The sequence below is a fragment of the Aedes aegypti genome, chromosome 2 (genome assembly GCF_002204515.2).
Source record: "Aedes aegypti strain LVP_AGWG chromosome 2, AaegL5.0 Primary Assembly, whole genome shotgun sequence".
NCBI classification, from domain to species: Eukaryota; Metazoa; Arthropoda; class Insecta; order Diptera; family Culicidae; genus Aedes; species Aedes aegypti.
The window spans coordinates 98847797-98869391 of NC_035108.1; the positions used below are offsets into that span (position 1 = coordinate 98847797).

At 36.5% G+C, this 21595-nt stretch overlaps 1 protein-coding gene across 5 annotated transcripts in view; it reads right to left on the reverse strand.

Annotated features, from left to right (window-relative positions):
* Window positions 1-21595, reverse strand: part of LOC5570741 (ubiquitin-conjugating enzyme E2 W) — a 205852-nt gene that overhangs the window by 18019 nt on the left and 166238 nt on the right. For 4 of the 5 annotated variants that reach the window (XM_021841668.1, XM_021841667.1, XM_021841666.1 and 1 more), the window contains exons 3-4: window positions 10090-10415; window positions 9874-9965 (exon numbers count right to left, since the gene is read on the reverse strand). In XM_021841668.1, coding sequence (XP_021697360.1) covers window positions 9874-9965; window positions 10090-10221 — 224 coding nt within the window. In that variant the 5' untranslated portion in view covers window positions 10222-10415. The remainder of the gene's footprint in view (window positions 1-9873; window positions 9966-10089; window positions 10416-21595) is intronic. The other variant, XM_021841669.1, reaches the window with a different exon arrangement.

Consider the following 21595-nt stretch of genomic DNA (forward strand, 5'->3'; position numbering starts at 1 on the left):
CAGCCTTGATTTGTGAATTTATGAAGTTTGATGTTGCCAGCTAGGTTTCAGAACCGACAGTTTAGAGGCCATTTCTCCCAGGAAACCGGGAATTCAGAACAATCCGACATGTGATCAAGTCATTCAAATACATTTAAACCAACTGTAGACTTGATTTGCAAATTCATGAAAATTGATATGTCGATGTATAATGGCCACTTCCACCAGTGAACCGGTATTCGGAACAACCCAGCATGTTGGCAAGTTATCCAAAAACGGTCGAACTATTTTTATTTAGACTTGGTTTGCTTAATCATGAAGCTGATTTGTCGCAAGCCATGGATTCGAAATTAAAGTGATTACTGATTCTTCAAGTGGGATTATTTCAGTTCTCCTCGTGATGAATCCAAAATTACGGTGAATTTCTAATCGATGACGGCGATTCAAAAATAATTGAAAACAATTGTGATTGACCCTTAAAATTCAACTGAAATTCATTGAAAAACGGATGGGACATAATATTTTGATATTGAAAATTTCAATCAACTTGGACGTCAGACTCACATGAATGACGAATGCATCCCGATAATACAACACATAAAACAGGTTGTGTTCCACATGGGATGTAAAGCCAACGTAAGAAGATGTTCAAAACGATTTTCCCAAACACCAGCTAATTCAAAACTGACAACTGAGTATTTTGTTCAAGATTAGCGCAGCGAATTGTATAGTGTGACAGTTATGCGTAGAAATACAGTAGTGGGACAGTTATGCGTGGAAATTCAACGATGGGACAAACTGACTTGGCTTGCTTTTCATTGAGTTTCCGAACAAAGTTAATTTTTGGTAAATGTTTTTTAAAACTATGCGTTAAAATAAACTGTTTGATGACAAAAAGTCAAAAGGCACAAAAAGTAACATGGGACAATTATGCGTATAACGGCAGTACAATTGTTACTTAAATTTACGGTATAATTTCAAAAAGATTGAGTTAAGAGAGTTGTTAGAGTACACCCGAGTAAAAAATAAATGAATTTTGGTCGGAATATTTTATTACTATTTGCTTAATACAGCCACTTACTGTTTGAACTTGGCGAGTTCGGCACTCAATTTTGGTAGGAGTTATTGGCTGATTTGCATGATTTCTGTCTATGAAGATTTCTTAGGAAGATTTTTGTACAAAACAAAGCCATGCTGAAGGTGCCTGGATTCGATACCCAGTAGGTCCAGTTCTATCTCATGATGCTTATAAAATGAAACGTTTCTGTCTTTTGCAAAGTTGTTTGGAAGGTTGTTCGCATCCAGAAAGCGTAAAGCCTGGTTGGGAGCTCCACCACTTAAATCCATTAGAGTTTGTATCCTTTGATAAATACGCATATTTCGACCTCAACTATAAGGCCGTCTTCGGTGTCGTGTACTAGACTCGACTTTGATTGGAACTCGTAGCTTGCGAGTCAGAGCCGTGTCCAATACCTCTCGGTCATCTCACTATGCCGATACTTAGCTTAGCTTAGCTTAGCTTAGACTGACTACACATATCAATGGTTGCTATTCCGTGATTGACCGAAGTCAGTGAAAATGCACAAAGAATCAACTAGAAGTTCGGCTGGGATTGACCATATTCTTCTTCAGTGTGCATAATTCAGTGCCTCTATTTATACAAGGTCAATAACGGCGCCGGCCACGTCCTTGCAGTCAGGTGGGATTGAGGGAAGGAATGCTAGTGTGTAACCTTTGCTATTTGGAGACCGTGTTTGCCTCTGCATCTCCACAAAGGTTACTGGGAGGGATGTTTGTTAATGGGGAGGATCGTTGGGTCAAAGGGTTCACTTTGATAAGTGATTAGACCATGATAAATAGTTATTTGTCAAATATAAATATGCTTTTATGAAAATATCATATTTTCATTTGATATTAACAATTTCTATGTAGAGGAAAATTATGCCGACACTTGAGGTGACGAACCATTCAAAGTTTGATGAACAAATACCTAAATGTAACATTCCTACAGCTGTCAGGACGAAAGCATGTGTTATTATATTTTACTTATTTGAAAAGAAACAAAAACTCGATTGGCTGGAACATCATAGAACACTGTTATTCTTATGCCGACACTTACAGTGGCGAACCATCCAAAGTTTGTTGAATAAAGTGAACCTTTCGCAAGTCTACACTTGTAGTGTCGAACCATTCAAAGTTTTTTTTTAATTACAAAAATAAAGATAAAAAGAAATGAGTGTTTAGAAAACAAAAAAATGTAAACATAAATACTTCATGAATTAGAGTTTATGTCGACACTCACAGTGACGAACCATTCATAGTTTGTTGAAAAATCATATTTACGTCCTACCGTTCTATCGGTTAAATGTGCATTCATACATATTTTATAGATTAGAAATAGTAACATGAAACGAGCTCACCAATTGATCCGTCATCCTTGACTGAGCAGCAACAATCCACTTTCAGCTTAACTCGTTTGCTCGGCTATATAAAAGCACTCAGAGAAAATAGGCGCACGACTCGAGAGGGAAAACAGCTGACGACTGCTCGGGCTTTCTTGACGCACTGCCAAGGTCGAAGAGCAAACAGAACTAACCGATAGCGGAACTTTTTCACTTCACTCGACCGACGCGCGACATGTTTGATCCTGCCCTCGTCACCCGCTCCCACAGGAGCAAGCGTCAAGGTCAATATATCAAACAGAACTCGCAAAACCGAACTGTCCTGGGGCTTCACAAAGCACTACCCAGCAAGGCGCTCCAAAACAGGGGAAACAAATTCTCCGGCAATGAAAATACGCGCGAATCCGTCAATCAAATCAAAGTCAATCGGACGACGCAAAACCGAACCGTCCTGCTTGGGCTTCACAAAGCACTCTAACATATTTATGTTCAATTATGTTTCGAAAAACAGATAAAAATAGACAAAGAGAGAAAAACACATTTGAATTCCATCACCAAACGGTCCATTCAAGTACCACATCAACTAAACTGATGGAACATGGAGATAACTACAAATCAGCAAGCTAAAAAAAAAAAAAAAATAAAAAAAAAAAAAAAAATCTCGGTCATCTCACTATGCTGATACTTTATAAAAACTCAACCGATTTTTTTTTACTTACTAGAAAGTCAGTTTAATTATTTATAAACTGTGTGTACAACATATTTCATGAAAAACTACCCAAAAACATGATTTTAGCATAAAAAAAACGAATTTCTTAGGAGTTTTCATTTTTTTTTTTGCCGGATTTAACATTTTTGCTATTTAACTATTTAACTGACATTTATCGAGCATCTTGTTAAAATTACGAGTTGAAAAGTGCACATATTTTACTCAAATACACAAATATATTTTTATCATCAGATTTGTTGAAAATTTCTGCAATGACTTTTTCAAAAATTCAAAACAATTAGGAAAATTAGTTTTAGCTGTAGTACCTACTAACCGTCGAAATTTTTTAAAAAATTGTATTTTTCAATATGACTTCATTTTGTAGGGCAGTTTTTGTTAAATAACTTAGTCAAAACATGTTTTAGAAACATTGAAATTAGCTTAAAAATCATGTTAATATATTCGGAATCGGTAGAGTATTCACGAATTTAAGGTAAAACAAAGGTGATGTTTTTAGTGAAATGAAGAAAATTTTGGAGTAAACTATTTTTAACTAAGACTAGTTTTGATTGAAGACAACTATGATGTTCCACAAACTTAAATTTGAAAAGAATGATGCAAGAAGATTCAAAATTGGTCAGTAATTGACAAAGTATAGAAGACGTCACTGATGATCATGTTTTATAACTCGAAAATTCACCTTCAAGCCGCTTGCGCCACCTCTGCATCTTAACAGTTTTGGCTCAAATTTCGAGATTTATCTTTCTATGTGATTTGAATTCAGGAGAGCACACGATTTTTTTTTGTTTTAAGAACTTTCGAAAAATAAGCCACGCCTTAATGTGCAGCTAAAATGACGTGATGTGTATGTTAAGCGAGTATCCTGTGGCTTGAGAGGGGTTCCTATAACCGTAGCGGTAAACGCACAGCTTTTCAACAAGGTAGGGCAAAAGGTTTCTTTCTTAAGGCTTTTATTGTATCTGAAGTATTTTTATTTTTGTTACTCTACTTGCAGTGAACCATTGGATAAAATTCTAGAGGCTCCAGAGAAGCCTTCAGAGACTATTATGCGTTTTTTCCACAGGTTCTTCAGACATTTATTTTTATTTTGGAATACTCTTAGGGACTCCTCCCAGAATCCATACAAAAAAAAACTTGTAGAGATTGTTCCAGTTCTCTCAAAAAAATTTCCAATGATTTGTCAAGATGTGTTTGGAGGAATTCCTCAAGAATCTGCTTTAGGAAATTTTTGAGCACTCCAACGCTTCTACCTCCAGTAATTTCCATAGATATTAGTCTGAAAGTTTGCCTAGAGACTATACAAGAATTTCTGCCAGGTATTTTGCCATTAATTCTTGCACCGTTTTCTTCAGTTGTTACTCTGTGCGTTCTCTTAAAGATTCCTACAAGAGTTCATGCAAGTTTTATTTCAGAGTTTCTAACTAGAAAATCGTTCAGAAAACTGTACAAAAATACCTGCGCCTAATTTTCCGTTATTCTCTCAGAAATTGTCAATTACTTTCAAGAATTTATCCCTAAAAATACCCTAAAACTTCCTCCAAGAATTTTCTAAAGAAATCTTTTAAGATTTATTCCAGGATTTCTCTAATACCTAGGACTCCTCATGGAGTTCATCCAAAAAAAAATCTCTAGGGATTTCTAGATTTCTTTCTTGAATTTCATTCAAGAATTACTTCACAAGTTTATCCACGGATTCCGCCAGATATTTTTTTCCAAGAGACTTTTCAGGTAATCCTGCAAGACGTTATGCAAGGTTTCGATTGATATGTTTTTCAATTATCTTAGAAATTTATCAAGTAAATCCTCCAGGACTTCCTAATTTCTATCAAAGGTTTCTTCAGGATTTCCTTAAAAAGTTGGTATTTGTTTTTTTTTTTCAATTTATGCAATAATTTTTGAAAGCTTTCTCTGAAAAATACCTGGAAGAATGCCTAGAAGAATGCTTAAAAAATTTCTTGAAAAATTTGATATAGTGTTTTTAAGGAATTTGCGACAGAATCATTTGAGGAATCTCTGGAGTAATTTTTGAATGTTTTGTTAGGAAAATTCTTGGTTGAAATCTTAAAGAGATCCTGATCGTTAATTTGGTAGAAAATCTTAAGAAATTTCTGGAATTCTCTGAAGAAATTGCTTGTTCATTTCTTGAAAGTGATCTTAACGGAAATCTTGGACGATAAATTCCTTGAGGCCTTAGAACTTGTTTGAAACAAAAAGTCTTAGAGGATCTTCTTCTTCTTCTTGGCATTAACGTCCTCACTAGAACAGCCGCGGACTCTAACCACTCGACTAAGAAAGGCCCTTAGGAATCTCTCTGAAATAATTTCTGTTGTTATGCATTCCTGAAGGTATGAAAAACGCAGTTCTTGGAGAAATTCTTAAGGTAGTCAGTAGAAAAATCAGTATATGAACTCCTGAAGAAATCTTCTGAGAGATATATGAAGAAAACTTTAAGAAAATACGTCAATTTATTTCTGATGAAATTACTGAAGCAAATCATGGAAAAACACTCAGGGGAGACTGGGTAGACTTGATCCACGGAGAGATCTAAATAGTTTTATTCTAAGTAAATTTATGCAATACATCTTCTTCTTCTTCTTGGTATTACGTCCTTACTGGGACAGAGCCTGCTTCTCAGCGTAGTGTTCTTATGAGCACTTCCACAGTTGTTAACTGAGAGCTTTCTTTGCCAAAGTTGCCATTTTCGCATTCGTATCTCATGTGGCAGGAACGATGATACTCTATGCCCAGGGAAGTCAAGGAAATTTCCATTACGAAAAGATCCTGGACCGACCGGGATTCGAACCCAGACACCTTCAGCACGGCTTTGCTTTGTAGCCGCGGACTCTAACCACTCGGCTAAGGAAGGCCCCAATACATCGTCTATATGAAAAACAATGGCATGGTTGGAAGTCTATCAGATGGTATGAAAATTGATACTGCAAGAGCAGTTTGTTTCATTTGACCTAATTTGAATTCTACAGAGATCTTTTAAACGGCAAAACTAAATACTTTTGTGCACTTTTTAAGAAAACCATATTTTCAGTACTTAAAGAATCAAACAAATTAAATCAAACCCAATACATAGAATTCCTTTACTATAGATGTGTTTCTATTTATTTTGATTTGATTTGAACAATATAGGCTTGTATACTTGAACCCTTAACTAATATACAGGCATTTAATTTGTGATACCTACAATAAAACTCTAATTGGGAACTTCCATTTTCTTAGAATTTTAGTATCTAGTGTTTTAGAACAATTGCATAATGTAAACAAAGGAATCAAGTCTATCGAAATCCCAAAACAGCCCCCTCCCCCTCCATTACCCCTTTAATAACCACGTGTTTTATGGACGACCTCCAAAAGGTCTTTTATGTTTCTTTTTTGTTAAACATTTATTCGCTACCAGCCCTTACAACATTGGCGTAGAAACGAGGGGGCAATCTCTCTCCAGAATCCAGCTGCATCTTTAAGAACTTTGTAAAAATTTACGGAAAATTCTGGAATTCGATGGGACATTAATTATACTTTCACTTGGAGTTATCCATAATTTTGAACCAAATCCCACCAAAAATATGCCAAAAAATTTCGAGGGATCCCAGGTAACCAATAAGCCGTATATTGGGCCAAAATGTTGATTTACGGCTGATATAATGCCAATAAGCCGTTAAGTAGCACTATATTAGCCGTATATGGGGGATTGGGACCGATATACGTTTTATGCTTACCTGGGATATTCTACCAAAAATTACAATCCCATTTTAACTCTAGGAATTCCACAATGTACTCCTCAAATTATTCTACCGGAAATATTTCAAGATTTTTTTTTCTTTATTGCTTCAAATATTTTCCTTAAATTCCACTAAGAATTATTTCAAAAATTTTTATCAAATCAAATTTCAACGTTCACCAGAAAGTATATCAGAAAGGCTTCTACAGTTTCTTCTTTAGTCATTCAAGAAAATCCGTCGGAAATTCCTAGATCCCATCAATATTTGTTTACGAAGAATCCCGTCAAATGCTCTTAGGATTTTTTTTAACATTTATTTTTCAGAAACTTCACTACTAATACTGAGTTTAATTTCGACTTTTAGGTTTGATTGAATTTTTTATCTCAATAATTTGAATCCATTTTTTTTTTAAATTAAAAGAATTCTTCTAGATACAAATTTAAGATTTTTTTCCATCAACTACGTTAAAAATTATACCGAAATTTTTGTGATAATAATTTATGCTAGAAATTCAAAATTGAAATCCAGTAATTGAAATTACTGTTTTTTTATCCAAGACATTAGATTTAAAGTTTTAAACTGCATCATGACAAAAATCTTGAAAAATAATTCATAGTTTGCACATGAAAAACAAATTTATCAAATTTGTTAAAATTGCTTAGAAGAAAACATTTTTTTCGGATCGGTAGAATTTATCAGTAATAACATTTCAATAAAAAATTATCTAGAAAATCTAAATAAAAACTTATTAAAAATTACCTGAAAATCCTTGCATGGTCCATAAAAAATGCGAAAAAAAATTCATGTTTTATAATAGTTTTTATAAGGAAAATGTGAACGAAACATTAATGTTATCCATAATTTGGATAAATTGGAAGCATACCTTCAAACTGTATCATGCAGTCATCAAGTTCAATATCTTTATGATGAAAGCTTCTAAAACATCAACGAGGGGGTGAAATTCTTCACAGGCCTTGTTTCCAGCATTCGCCCATAACGAATAATAAAATGGGTTCATGCCTAAATCATAGGAAACTTAAACATATTATCGAAAAACGGCTCATTTTGCAGAGCCGTGGTTGAATCTTCATATACGTGAGATAGGCGGCTCTGTTTTGCTCAAAACCTATGAGCTAGTTGTCTCTAACCTAAGGAACAATTTCAAAAAACTGTTATAGGCCTCTGTATATACTTTTCAAAAATTTTTAACATAAAACAAAGGCATATAAATTCTTCCGAGATTCAGATTACGAAAATATTTAAGGATTCACTAAAACAAACTTCTTAAAATCCTATTTCAAGGCCTTCCTGCATTCCCTCAATATATGTGTCGATAATATGCCAGCAAGACATCAGTTGGACTTTTACCAAAAGTTCTCTAACATGCATCGGTTATACGAAATAGAAAAATCGATGTAATCTGCCAGCTTGCTCAATGATAAAAGATATTCCTCTGGAAATAATGTAAAATATTTCTTCACGTATTATGTCTGGAATTACTTCACACCTTCAAGCAAATCAGAAAATATCTCCATAAATTCTGTGGAAATCAAAAAAAAATTTTTTTTTTTTTCATTTCATTCATCAAATATCCAGAAAAAAAAACTATGGAAATATCTGGAAATATTTATGGAAAGATAAATTCAAAAAAAAAATTAAAAGTATTTCTGAAGTTCTAGAGCCTCTTATTTTTCTTCATCTTAAGCGCTATTATTCGTCGTATCAAACTTAAAATGTTCCACTACGACGGATATTCAAACTTCTCTGCAACAAAGATTCATTTTCCAAGTGTAATTTTGTGTTATGTTTCGTACAATTATACAGCAAAAATGCAATAAAACTACTGTATTTCGATAAATAACTTCAGTTCAATTATCCACTTTGTACTTTTTCACCGAAGTCGCCTGGACGAGCACGATTTGAGACGACTGAGTCACACCACTTTACCACCACTAATAAACAAAGTTTCTTCCCGCCCCTCTGTATGACCTACTTCGCCGGGCACTTATTTTCACTATGGAAAACCTTCGTATTTCTATCTATAGATCTATATATTCTAGTAAAACATATAATAATAGCGTTGATATGTTGTATTTTGACCATTCACTATATCACAGTGAGCCTTTAGTTATGAGACGAATTTGCGACAGAAATTAAAACGATACGACGAATTGAGTATACGGCAAGATGCAATTTAATTGCTTTGTTTCCAAAAAGACGATCAAGATTTATCAAAATTTTATTGTTCAATGCGAAAGCCGTTTTGGGAAAGAATTGTTTGGCATGGTTTGTATCAGCATCATTCACTGCAATACTGGGAAATTTGCAGGTTCTCACTGATCAAAGCTTAATACGATGGATACTAGCAAATCACCCGATGTTCTTGAAGAAACAGATGTCCTCATTTCTGAATTCGAAAAAAGGGAATATTCTTTAAGGATTCCCAGAAGACATTGACGGAGGATTTCATGAATGAATTGTCACTTGTTCACTATAATAGAAGAATCTTAGAACGGCATTCTAGTGAGGAAAAAATATGTGAACATTTTCGTGGTTCGGAAGAACAAGTGAAAAACACAATATTTGTTTTTACTTTTTCTTGTAGAAGCAATCCAGGAATCTATAAGAATATATATGATAGGAAGTTTAGGAACTGTTAGAGGAACTCTCCAAAGGATGTTCCTTGAAGAATCCGAGAATATTGAACTTATTAACAAATTATGGTGTCTATATTAAAAATTGAAATCTATTATGACCGCTAAATGAGCGATTTAAGATACTTTTACATTCTCATTCCTAACATTTGAATCATGGAAGAGAAAAATGTCCAAAAATCCAAAAAAAAAATACGAAATTTGTGAAATTTATGATTAAAAAATCGGACATTACATCCGTATAACATGAACACGAAGGCCCTCCTAGACCCCCTCCAGAAAAAGAATCCTAGCTACGCCAATGCCTAACAAGACCATACTGACAATAGAAGAGTGATTGAGGACGTCAAACAAATTGTAAAGTGAATAATACTTACTGAGTTAAATTTTGACTAACGCTCTCCTCGTCCACCGTCACTCCTGGTGGGGGCTCTTTGATGAGGGACATTAATTCTTTCTGTAACCGTCGCTGTAATTAGAAAGCATTTATTGATCAGATAAAGATGTTTAAAAAAGTAGAAACAAAAATAATACTATAAATCGAATAGTGTTGTCACACAGTCCATTTTAAGACCCCCTCGCCTTCTACTTGCCTCCCACCGGCTGTTATCCAGTATCAGCTTGCGATTGTCTTTGGCCGCATCCTGTATCACGGTGCTGGCCGTCGTGGAGATACTCTCCGATTTGTACGGTTTCTCCTTCCGGACTCGAAAGCGATTCAACATTGTGATTGATTGTGGGCGATCTGCTTCTTACGCACTAAATAGTGTAATGGCTTCGATGGTATCACAATTTTTTTTGGAGTATTTTGAGTTTGTATTTCTGCTATAGATCTAGAGTGGAATCAGCTTATGTTGCAGGGCTGGTATGGTAAGTATCGTTCTATTCGACGAATCATCGGCTCAATCGGTGGGATACTCTGTAAACGCACGGTGTAAGGAAAACAAACGAAGCACACAATTAATTTGAATCGGAAACTTTTAATTCGAAAAGAACGCCATTGTCTGAAAGAAGCTGATCGGGAAGACGCTTGATGTATTTTAATTATGATCGATGGGTAGGCGTTGAGTTTTCTATTGTTTACGGCGGATCACGTCCCGAAAGTAAACACTTCGCCATCTAGATTTGATGGGTCACGTGCTTGGCATCGACCAAACAGTCTGGTTGCTATGATCGCATTCGATCTTCGTTACATGTTTAGCTGAGAATGTTTAGAATGGTGACAACGATAGACAATTGCGTTGCTCAATATTTAAATCCAAATATCAATTCGATGATGGCGTAGATTATAGTATTGAAAATCGCTTCATGGGATATTTGAAATGTAACAGGGACGAGTGGAAATGATTAATTTACACTAATGGATGAATAGGTATTCAAAATGACTGATCAGCTGATAAATTGTCCTCACCCAACCAACCCACGGTCGCCACAAATCGAGCCCCATTAATAACCGTAACGACGATAATGTCCCGCTCGTTCTGCCCACCATTCAGCCCATTAAACTGCAATGACGAACGCACGTAGTAAAATTTCATTATAAATATCAACCATTCATTTGTGGCAGGCAACCGCCGCTTTCGTCCATTGTGGGGGTTGCAATGATGATGGAAGAGAACGCACCATATCTCCACATGATTGCACACCGACTCGAGCACCTTTAGACCGTTACCAATAAAGTTTACGGTCATCGTCGTCGGTTCGTTCATCACTATCGTCGAGTGGAGATCTATCTGCTGACACATCCATAAGGTAGGTAACCTATCCACCTCCGCCTCATAAAGACGTTTGAAGCAATGTACAGCCAACAGAACAGAGCCCCGGTGGTGAAACAGTTTTTAGCGATATGAATAACCATCAATAGGGTCCTAAAACCCTGTCCCAATTTTAGTATCAAATGTTTTTGACTTCTCTGGGCATATGGTATGCGAAATTTCCAAAGAGCTTAATAACTTGGAAGTGCTCATAAGAACATTAAACTAAGAAGCAAGCTCTGTCTCTTTAGGTAAGAATTGTTTTTTTCCCTTCATATCCATAAATTGCATCACTGACCATAATATACACCCAGATCATTTTTCTCCATCATTAATCAACGCTCTTTGCGTGATGATTGTGGAGTTGCAAAGGTATTCGCGGTCTCTAGCAGCAACAATTATTACACACTAACATTCCTTCCCAATCCCAACTGACTGTGAGGATTTGGCCGACGCCGTTATTGATCAATAATATGAGATTTACTTAAATGTGCACTTCGAGAGTAAGCGAAAAGTCCCATCCCTTATTCATTTCGAATGCAGTGTATTTTTTTTATTACAGTGATTCTAGGCACACCGGGTGAGCGCTACGTGTATCCACTAGCGTCGTCGGCTGCAACGAGTAGTGGGAGAGTATAACCTTGCGGGAGGCGAGCTACCACCATAGTCAGCAACCGGCATTCACAGAAGGCAGATGGAGAGCGTGAAGTTCATTGAAATTTTCAGGGCACCGAACCGAACTAACAAAGGTATAACGAAGGTAGTTTGAACTGGGCAACTGCACTTCGATGAACGCATTTTGTTCAGAATAAAGTTGGTAGTTATTGATGGTTATGGTCAAAATATATCTCGTGTTTTCAACATGAGAAACTTATTAGAGATTTTCTGAATAAAAATCCTGCTGCCAAACTTTTTATAATCCCACAATACACTTACCCAGGAATTCGTGGAAAGTGTTGTTTGCGAATTTTTCAATTTATGCCACTAATACTTTGATCAGGAATCACTTCACGTATTTCTTTAGAGATTAATTCTCACAGATAAATTTCCAATAATTTCCGAAAACTTCAAAATTATCTTATGAACTGCTCCAATGTATTTTTTATGAGTTTCTCAAGAAAGTTCCTAAAGTTTTTATCAGATATATTTTGAAAATCTTGGATATCTTGAATAATTATTCCAAAGATTCTTGTTGGAATTTGTTTAGAAATTTAAAGATAAATACTAAACAAAATTTAACCCTTAAGATTTACAAAACTATATGTTCTGGCAGCACTGCCGCGTCGATAAGGCATGATATGTGAGTCCCCGTTGACAGCGACAGATGAGAATCAGTGGGGAAGAGATGACAGATGCGTTCGAAACGTCACCGTGAAAGGAAGAAAAGCATAAACAAGAGAGATAGGAGTAGAGTGAAGTAGAAATAAAGTGCGCTGAATTTGATGAACTAGAAGCAACAGCAGGTACCGTTTTGTCTCAAATTCCGAACAGACTCATATTCCGAACACTCGGTTTTTGTATGACGATGTGGTTGAAATGTTTCGCTGAAATATGTCATCAAATTACCAGAAAATGGCAGCCAATTACAATTCAATTTAATCATCTTCAAAACTATTTTATACCTCGGGAGTAGTGATGGTTCGCTAGTTCGAGGTCATTAAAGCTAGCTCAGATGAATTTATTTACGAAATTAATCATTTGGGTACGTTTTATTCGTGTTGTTCGGAATTTGAATCAAGGTGTTCGGAATATGAGACAGAATGAACACAGTGTTCGGCATTTGAATCAAAATGTTGTTACATACTTTTACGTAAAAACAATACTAAACAAGATTAAATAAACATTTTTATCGGCACACCCAACAGCTGACAGATAGACTTTGCGAAGAAATTAAAATTTTCACAAATATGAGCTAATTTATGACCCCCAGATGCATTTGAAGTCACTGCTGGCCTTAAGTGTTCGAAATATGAGTCAAAACGGTATTGAACGAGTTGTTGATTTAAAAAAGTAGGGAAAAAGTGTGTTCATAATTGTGTAGACGATTTCTGAACCAGTTCGCCGAAAATAGTCAACACACAAACGATACACCTGCGGTAAGGCATAAATAGACCTTTTGGACAAGACGGAAAATCTACAGCCAGAAGAACGCGACGGACAGGTAAAACAGGAGATTCATTGACAATAAGATATATTAAATGTCTCATTTAGTGACAGAACACGAACGCACGAATAACCGATCAGGGTACTGAGCTATCCGCGAAACAAAAATTCTTTGCTCACCAGCGCCGCCTAGTGGCAAAATTTCGAAACTTTCGTTTCAAATAATGTAAGCCCTGAGCAACTTTGCCGAAGACGCCATCTTTCTAAGTGGTCAGGCTACTGAGCTATGCGCGCAACAACAATTCCAATTCTAATCCAATTGCAAATTATATGTAATGTTTAGCTTTTCGGTAGTTGTTAAACTTCCACTCGGCTGGTTAGTCGTAAACAACGATTCATAATTAAAAACAAGTAATAATTCCATGCCTACTAGCGCCGCCTGTTGGAGTAATTCCGTATCAAAATGACCACTGCATGTCAACCCTTGAGCTACTGAACAGCTCCTCCGAAGACACCAACCTTCCAAATCATCAGGATCTAGAGATATCGTATGTTACAAAATTTTGCATTCTTATCCCTCATGGTTCATACAGTGCAAATCAGAAAAAGCGCCCCTATCGGTCAAGTTTTTAACTGAAAGGATGATCCTCAACTCCTAAAGGTAGATCGTTCTTAGCACTGAAACTTCGCCCAAGACAGTACTGTGCTATCTCTTTTGGCATATTAGATATTCAACGACACCCCCAAAGTGATGAAAATCCCATAAGCCCTGGGTCTCCTATAACGTTTTGGTGTGTCTTATAGGAGTGCACGTTATAGGAATGCGTTTAATAGGAGACCCGACTGTACTTATAGAGAATATTCAGAAATATGTCCAGGAGTACCTAAAATTAAGATTTATCCGAGAAATTTCGTTTTTTTTTTACTAAATTTTAAAGAATTCTTTGGGCCTTAGACGGGATTAGACCTCTGCAGGCTTCTTTAAATATTATAAGTCATTTTTCTATTGGGCTTTTAGACACCAGAAAACAGCTCAGAAAATAGTACAAATAACTCTTCAAAAATCTCGTTGAGATTTTTTCCGTAGATTTTGTATGCAGCACTGCTATTTTTAGAAAATCTTCCTTAAAGCCCTGCTGATGGATTCAAGAAGATTTCGCCAATGGTTTGTGTGAAAACAGAGAATACTTTTATTTTTTTTCTAATCCCGTTAATAGTTCGCTAAGGAACTTAGCGAAGATCTTACCAGGAAGCAGGCGAAATATGTCAAGTGTAAGCCCTAAAAATGTCAGGAATTTCCTACGTATATCGCAAGGAAAAATTTAATTTGTGCGCGTGTGTGTGCGTGTGAGTGAGTGAACCCCCACTGTCCGGCAGTGGTTTTGGATCATATGGACAGAATTGCATTAAAATTATTTTAAAAATCGTTTTTCTTGTATTGAAAATTTAGCTCCACTAACTATTAACGTGGGCCTTCCTTAGCCGAGTGGTTAGAGTTCGCGACTACAAAGCAAAGCCATGCTGAAGGTTTCTGGGTTCGAATCCCGGTCGGTCCAGGATCTTTTCGTAATGGAAATTTCCTTGACTTCCCTGGGCATAGAGTATCATCGTACCGGCCACACGATATACGAATGCAAAAGTGGCAAAGAAAGCTCTCAGTTAAAAACTGTGGAAAGTGCTCATAAGAACACTAAGCTGAGAAGCCGGCTCTGTCCAGTAAGGATGTTAATGCCAAGAAGAAGAAGAAGAAGAAGAAGAAGAAGAAGAAGAAGAAGAAGAAGAAGAAGAAGAAGAAGAAGAAGAAGAAGAAGGGATCGGCGGACCACCGGTTGAGAAACCCTGTACTATAACAAAGTTGTGTCAAAGTGGAGCAATTTTTATGAATATTGGCTTTTACTAGTATAAATTCACTCTGAACATTGCAGTAGAATTACTACAGGAATTATTTCAGATATGATTCCAGCAACTCTACAAGAAGTCTCTTCAGAAATCTTCTGTTGATGTTTGTTCAGAAGTTCTTTGTTGAATTCTCCTAGAAATTTTCAGAGGAATCTCTACGCGAATTACTAGAGGCATGAATCTTTAGAGTCTGCTCTTGAAAAAGCGTTGGAATAGATATTTATTGATACTAAATATAATCTTATGACAAAATTGTCTTATACCTTCTTTGGTTAATACTTTTATTCAATAATTGCATCATGAGAAGCTTTTCAATAATGTTTGAAGTCGACGTAACTTAAAATGCGCATATGTTGGAAATCCTGCATAGATGTAGCCCAAAAAACGTCATGTAGGTTTTTACCTAAGATCTTGCCAACAAAACTGTTTTATTTTATCCTCTATATATAATTATAGCTATTTTACCTAATACTGTTCTTTGAATCCCACTAGTGATAACTAATGGTTTTTCTGCTTGAGAAATTATTTTGAGCAAGATATATGATAATTTCTCGAATTTTAACGGATTATCCTCTGAGATTTCTACAAAAATTTTCGCTAGAATCACTCCATAATCTTTTTTAGAGATTCTACAGAAATTCTCACTTGAATTATTGGGGAAAATCATACTCGGAATTGTTTCAGGATTCATTTCAAGAGCCCAGCCAAGGATTGTTAATAAATTACTTCGACTATAAATTGCAAAATGCCTACCAAAATTCATCCAAATTTTTACTTGGATAACCTACACCAATTCATCAAGATGTTTCTTATTTGAGATACTGCCTCAGATACCATGGACAATTAGTTGTGAAATATTCCAAAGATGCGCCTAAAAACCCCTTACACACACCCAAAAAGTCATGTGATTTTAAGTCTTTTGGATGCACATAAAAGAAGCGAGCCAAATAACGTAAATTCGTGTCATTATTAAACACGACATTTTCTTTTAAATTCTGAAATATTTTTTTCCAGGAGCTTCCAGTGCTGAGTTTTTGATAAATTTTCATGGGTTCCCCTATGGCTGTGGCTAACCTGAGGTCGTGCTCTTTAACGATGATCTTCATTTCAATCGGCATAATTATGAGTACGTTCCAAATGAGACAGATGGTGCATTTTATACATTTAAACTTGAAGAACACCAGCGAATAGTTTTCAGTTCGATCCAGAACCGCAAATGTCACCGTAATCTAGATTGAGTTGCTCAACGTTATCTCTCTATCTCCACCATGTAGATCAATGCACATAATAGGTCATGCAACGGATTAGCTTTCCAAACAAACCTCCCTTGATTTCATAAACATCCCACAAGTCAATGCGCAACTCTAGAGATCCGATCCAACCGATTAGATTATTAGTCGATTTCGATTCATTTGCATACTGGAACCTACCGGCCTGATTCGGATGGATGGTACCAACTACCGATTTCTCGATCGAAGTTTGCAAAATTTTTGCTAATAATAGAGACGGCAAAGGGAAAGACCTCTAACGGTGCTAACTGTCTTGCAGCTATTTGGTATCGCTAGATCTACAAGCGCCTCCGCCGCCGCTGCAGCCCTCTTAAACCTTCTTGGTAGTGGAACAACGAGCGATCGCGGGTTAGGTTTCTAGACTAACATGTGAAAAAGGTGGAATAGGATTTAAAACCGCAGCTTCTCTCGGGGCCTAAGGGGCCTTCCTTAGCCGAGTGGTTAGAGACCGCAGCTACAAAGCAAAGCCATGCTGAAGGTGTCTGGGTTCGATTCCCGGTCGGTCCAGGATCTTTTCGTAATGGAAATTTCCTTGACTTCCCTGGGCATAGAAATATCATCATACCTGCCACACGATATACGAATGCGAAAATGGCAACTTTGGCAAAGAAAGTTCTCAGTTAATAACTGTGGAAGTGCTCATAAGAACACTAAGCTGAGAAGCAGGCTCTATCCCAGTGAGGACGTTAATGCCAAGAAGAAGAAGAAACTTCTCTCGTCCCTCAAAGAAGTAACAAACTAAGAAAGTTTACTTAAGTGAAATAAGATTAGAAGAAATACTTTTAAAAAGCCTTTTGTTCTGAGGAAAACGTTTGATTGCAAACATCGTTCCGCCCCTTTCACAAGTTAGTCTAGGCTTGTTAGTTCCTATCAACACCGCCGCCATCGCAATTGCAACTTTTGTCGACTAGTGCACTAGCGCCGCAGTCAGCTGGGCGGATTTACGGCTGTTTGGTTGTGCTATTTCTTGAAAGTGCCTCTTAGTCAACCACGCCGAACATTGTTTAGATGCGACGGCGATTCGAAAAGGTGATTAAGATCACAATCTTGCTTGTTTGCTGGCTTACAAATGGATGCAGTGGATTCTTTTCTAGCCTGGAGTGCACTTTCCAATGCAGGGTTGAACATTGTAAGCGGTCGTTTCATGTAAGTTGTTGGAGTGGTTTCAGGTGTCGGAGTGTTTCTTTGTCTAAGTTCAGATACATGACAAAGTCATGTATAAGGGTTATGTAAAAGCTCTAAGTTTGTGAAATTATCGCTATAATCTATATAATTTTATTATAAGCTAATAGGTGGGACTGACGGTAGGCGATTTCGCAGCAAAACGATTTCTCTAGCCATTTCTCCAAAAAAAAAACCAAATAATCCTTCTAAAAGATCTTCACCTCAAGTAATATACAAAAACAAATCACTCCTTCAATTCTTCTGTACAAGAAAACTTTCATGAATTCTTACCCAGATTCCTCTATGTACAGCTTACCTCAAGAACACTTACAGGGATCTTCCTTAGAACTCTAGGGACTACACCAAAAAAAAACACTTAGGATTCCAGTACGAATCTTTGGAAGAATTACTATGGGTATCACTGGTAGAATAACTACAGGTATTCTTGAAAGAATTCAGTAGTAATTCCTGGAAGAATATATGTTATTATAACAAGAGAAACTCCTGAAGATTTTCAGGATAAATCATTTGATGATACTTTTGGAAAAATCCTAGGACGGATTTCAGGAAGGATTGCAGAACAAATTTCTGGAGAAATATCAAGAGAAAATTCTGGACGATAGTAGAATCCTAAAGAAATCCAGAAATAATGTCTGGAGGCATTTTTGGAGGCATCCCACAAGCACAGGAGAAATTCTCAAAGAAATCTAATGATTTTTTTAAAGGGAGTTTGCCAGACGTCTTAAAGAGGCGCTAGTTGAACTCATTCAATGTATTCCTTGTGAACAATATTGCTCCGGATGATTGGAGACAGGCAGGGGAACGAGCGATTGTTTTTTTGATTGTTTTTCAACTGGCCTACACTCAAAAATAGCAAATGGGCTCAGTCTTTTTGGATATTAATGGGGCTTTTGATGTAGTTGCGTAGATTTCCTCTCAGACAAACTCCACGAGTGTGGACTTGCCCCGATTTTGAATAGCTACTTGTACAATTTGTTTTCTGAGAAACACATATTTTTCTGACATGGACACTCTACAACTTCACAAAAAAGTTGCATGGGTTTCTCCCAGAGCTCCTGTTTAAGCCCCCTTCTTAAAAACTTTAACGTAAGAAGTATTGATGATTGTCTTATGGGAAATTGCTTGTTAAGACAGCTTGCGGATGACGCCATTGTTTTTGTAACAGGACCAGAGCCGGACGATTTGCAAGAACCGTTGCAAGATACTTTGGACAATTTGTCTGCATGGGCTGTGAAGCTGGGTATCGACTTCTCTCCGGAGAAAACCGAGTTAAGGAGTGTATCGAAAAGTAGTCGCAAACTTTCAAAACAGTCTCAAAAATAATGGCTTGAGCCTACAAACAATTTTTTGATCAGAAATGCTTTACAATGTATTTAAAAATGATGATGCGGTTATATTGTTTCAATAAAGTGGCATTTTGCATGATAATTTTGCAAATTACTAACAGATGTCGATGAAAATCTTGCACACCTCTGAAAAAATTGATATGTTAATAAATGTGTTAAATTTTAAGAAAAAAATGTTTTTTGTTTATGCTAATATATTCTGTGCCACAACTCTCATCACATAGTGTAAAAAATATTTTGAAAAGTTCATTAACAAGCATTTGAGAGCAAATACAAAAATCGAAAAAAGTCGATTTTTAAGAACCTCGTTTTTTGATTTTTTCTATCTACACGTTAATGGTATTATCAAACGATTGTAATGAATAAAAAATTGTTTTTTGATTGGAAAAGTTTCTTTGCATATTTATGAAGTAACGTAAGCAAAAAAAGTTACTCTATATAATTGACGCTGTATATGACAGAGCTTCAAAAGTTGATTTAACAAAAGTGACTTTCTAAAACCGACCTTGTTCCAATAATTGAGCTTTTTCATTGCAATAATTTATTTTTTTGAATTTCTTTTTACGTGCTGTGTGAAGTAGACATATTTTCCGATAGAATAAGCTTTTCATCTTATTTTGTTTGACATACATTTTGTTCAATACAAATCATCGAATCTTCAGAAGACACTTCAAAAATGTAATTTTGTGCAAGATTTTATTTTCCATGCTTTATAAACCTTGTTTTATTTATACTAAGACTGCATATTATTCAATATTTTTTTAGCTGCTTCAATATTTAATGACACGATGAAGATTTGCGTGAAAAAAGCTTTTGAAAAGATGAACTATGCTCTGAGATATACCGTTTTGAATGTTTGCGACTACTTTTCGATACACTCCTTAGTTGTCTGGGTAAGGAGCTCACTCAAGGTTTATTGCATATGTATTTAGGGGTCTGTTTCGATTCAAAATGCACCTGGTGAAAACAAATGAGGTATCTGTATCAGAAGTTGCAGCAACGAATCAAATTCATGCGGACACTAACAGAAACATGGTGTGGAGCCCACCCGGTTGATCTGATAAAGCTAAATTGCACAACGACTTTATCGATTCCTGAATACGGTAGTTTTTGCTTCCAATCCGCCACGAAAACACACATTCCATACGCTCCGCTGCAGCGTATTCAGTATCGCTGTCTTCGGATTGTGTTAGTCTGCATGACTTGATACACACTATGAGTTTAGAGGTATTAGCAGGATCGACTCTTGGAATTGTCATTAAGTTTCCTCATCCGAAGTGAAGTGTTGAACCCATTGGTAACTGACAATTTTGAAAAGCTGATCGAACGAAATCCTTAAACAAGATTTATGATATGACTTATTTGAATCTCCCCAATCACACTGACTTCTCAAATTCCGCTGTAGTTTTTGATCTGACCATGAAGCAAGATATCCAAGGAATTCCATATCTGCTTTGTTAGGAGCAAATACAAAAAAAAATCGAGCAAGTTCGGTCCCGCCAGTTGCGATAGAAGGTTTTACACCAACAGGTCAAAAATAAATGATTCTTATCGACGCATATAAACTTCAAAACCCTTGCTCCGGATGGGTCGCAGATTAACAGCTATACATACATTACGCATAAGAGCAAATTGTCTCTCTTCCCTCAGATCAATATTTCATTTTTACGGATAGCCTTAGCTCCTTAGAGGCTATTCATTCAACGAGGCCGGTAAAGCACTCCCTATATTTCCTCGGAGAAATACGATCTACATTGAGTGCTCTATCGAACGAATCATATATTATCACCTTGGCCTGAGTCCCTTCACATTGTTCGATTCTGGGCAATGAGAAAGCGGACCCGCTCGCCAAAATGGGATGTCGGAGAATTGGGAGGTGGTCATATTCTATTCTCCCGCAGGTATTGAAGAAGCCGTGGTTCAAGGGGTTGGAATTAAGTCGAGATTCTATTAAGGTAATGTGTCGACTTATGTCCAACCACTACTCTCTAGGCTCTCATTTCTATCGAATAGGGCCCACAGATAGCAATCACTGTAGCTGTGGTGCAGGTTACCAAGATATCAACCACGTAGCTTGGGAATGCCCAGAATACGGTACTGCCAGATTTTTGTGCATCCCTCAGGATCCAAGGAAAACCAGAAAAGGAAAACATTAGAGATGTGTTGGGTAAACTTGACCTTGTGTACATGAAGCTTATGTACGATTTTTTTTAAATCATTGTTTGAGTCCTCCATCAATTCGGTCCACTCGTCTACCTTGTGTCCCCTCAAAACCCGTCTTTTTGTATCGATATAGGTTGTCATTGTCCACTCAATGTTAGACCAGCAGCAAAGCAAACACGTCGCAACTTAAATCTGCTGAATGTCAACGGAACGATCCCATTGTTTCATCCCTTCCTGCTAGTTATACGGTTCCCCAAAACTAACATATAAAACAAAGAAAACACCATGAAAATATTTAAAAAAAAATCAGAAGGACTTGGCTCCGTAATGCCTAATGGCGCATGAGCCTAATAAATAAAT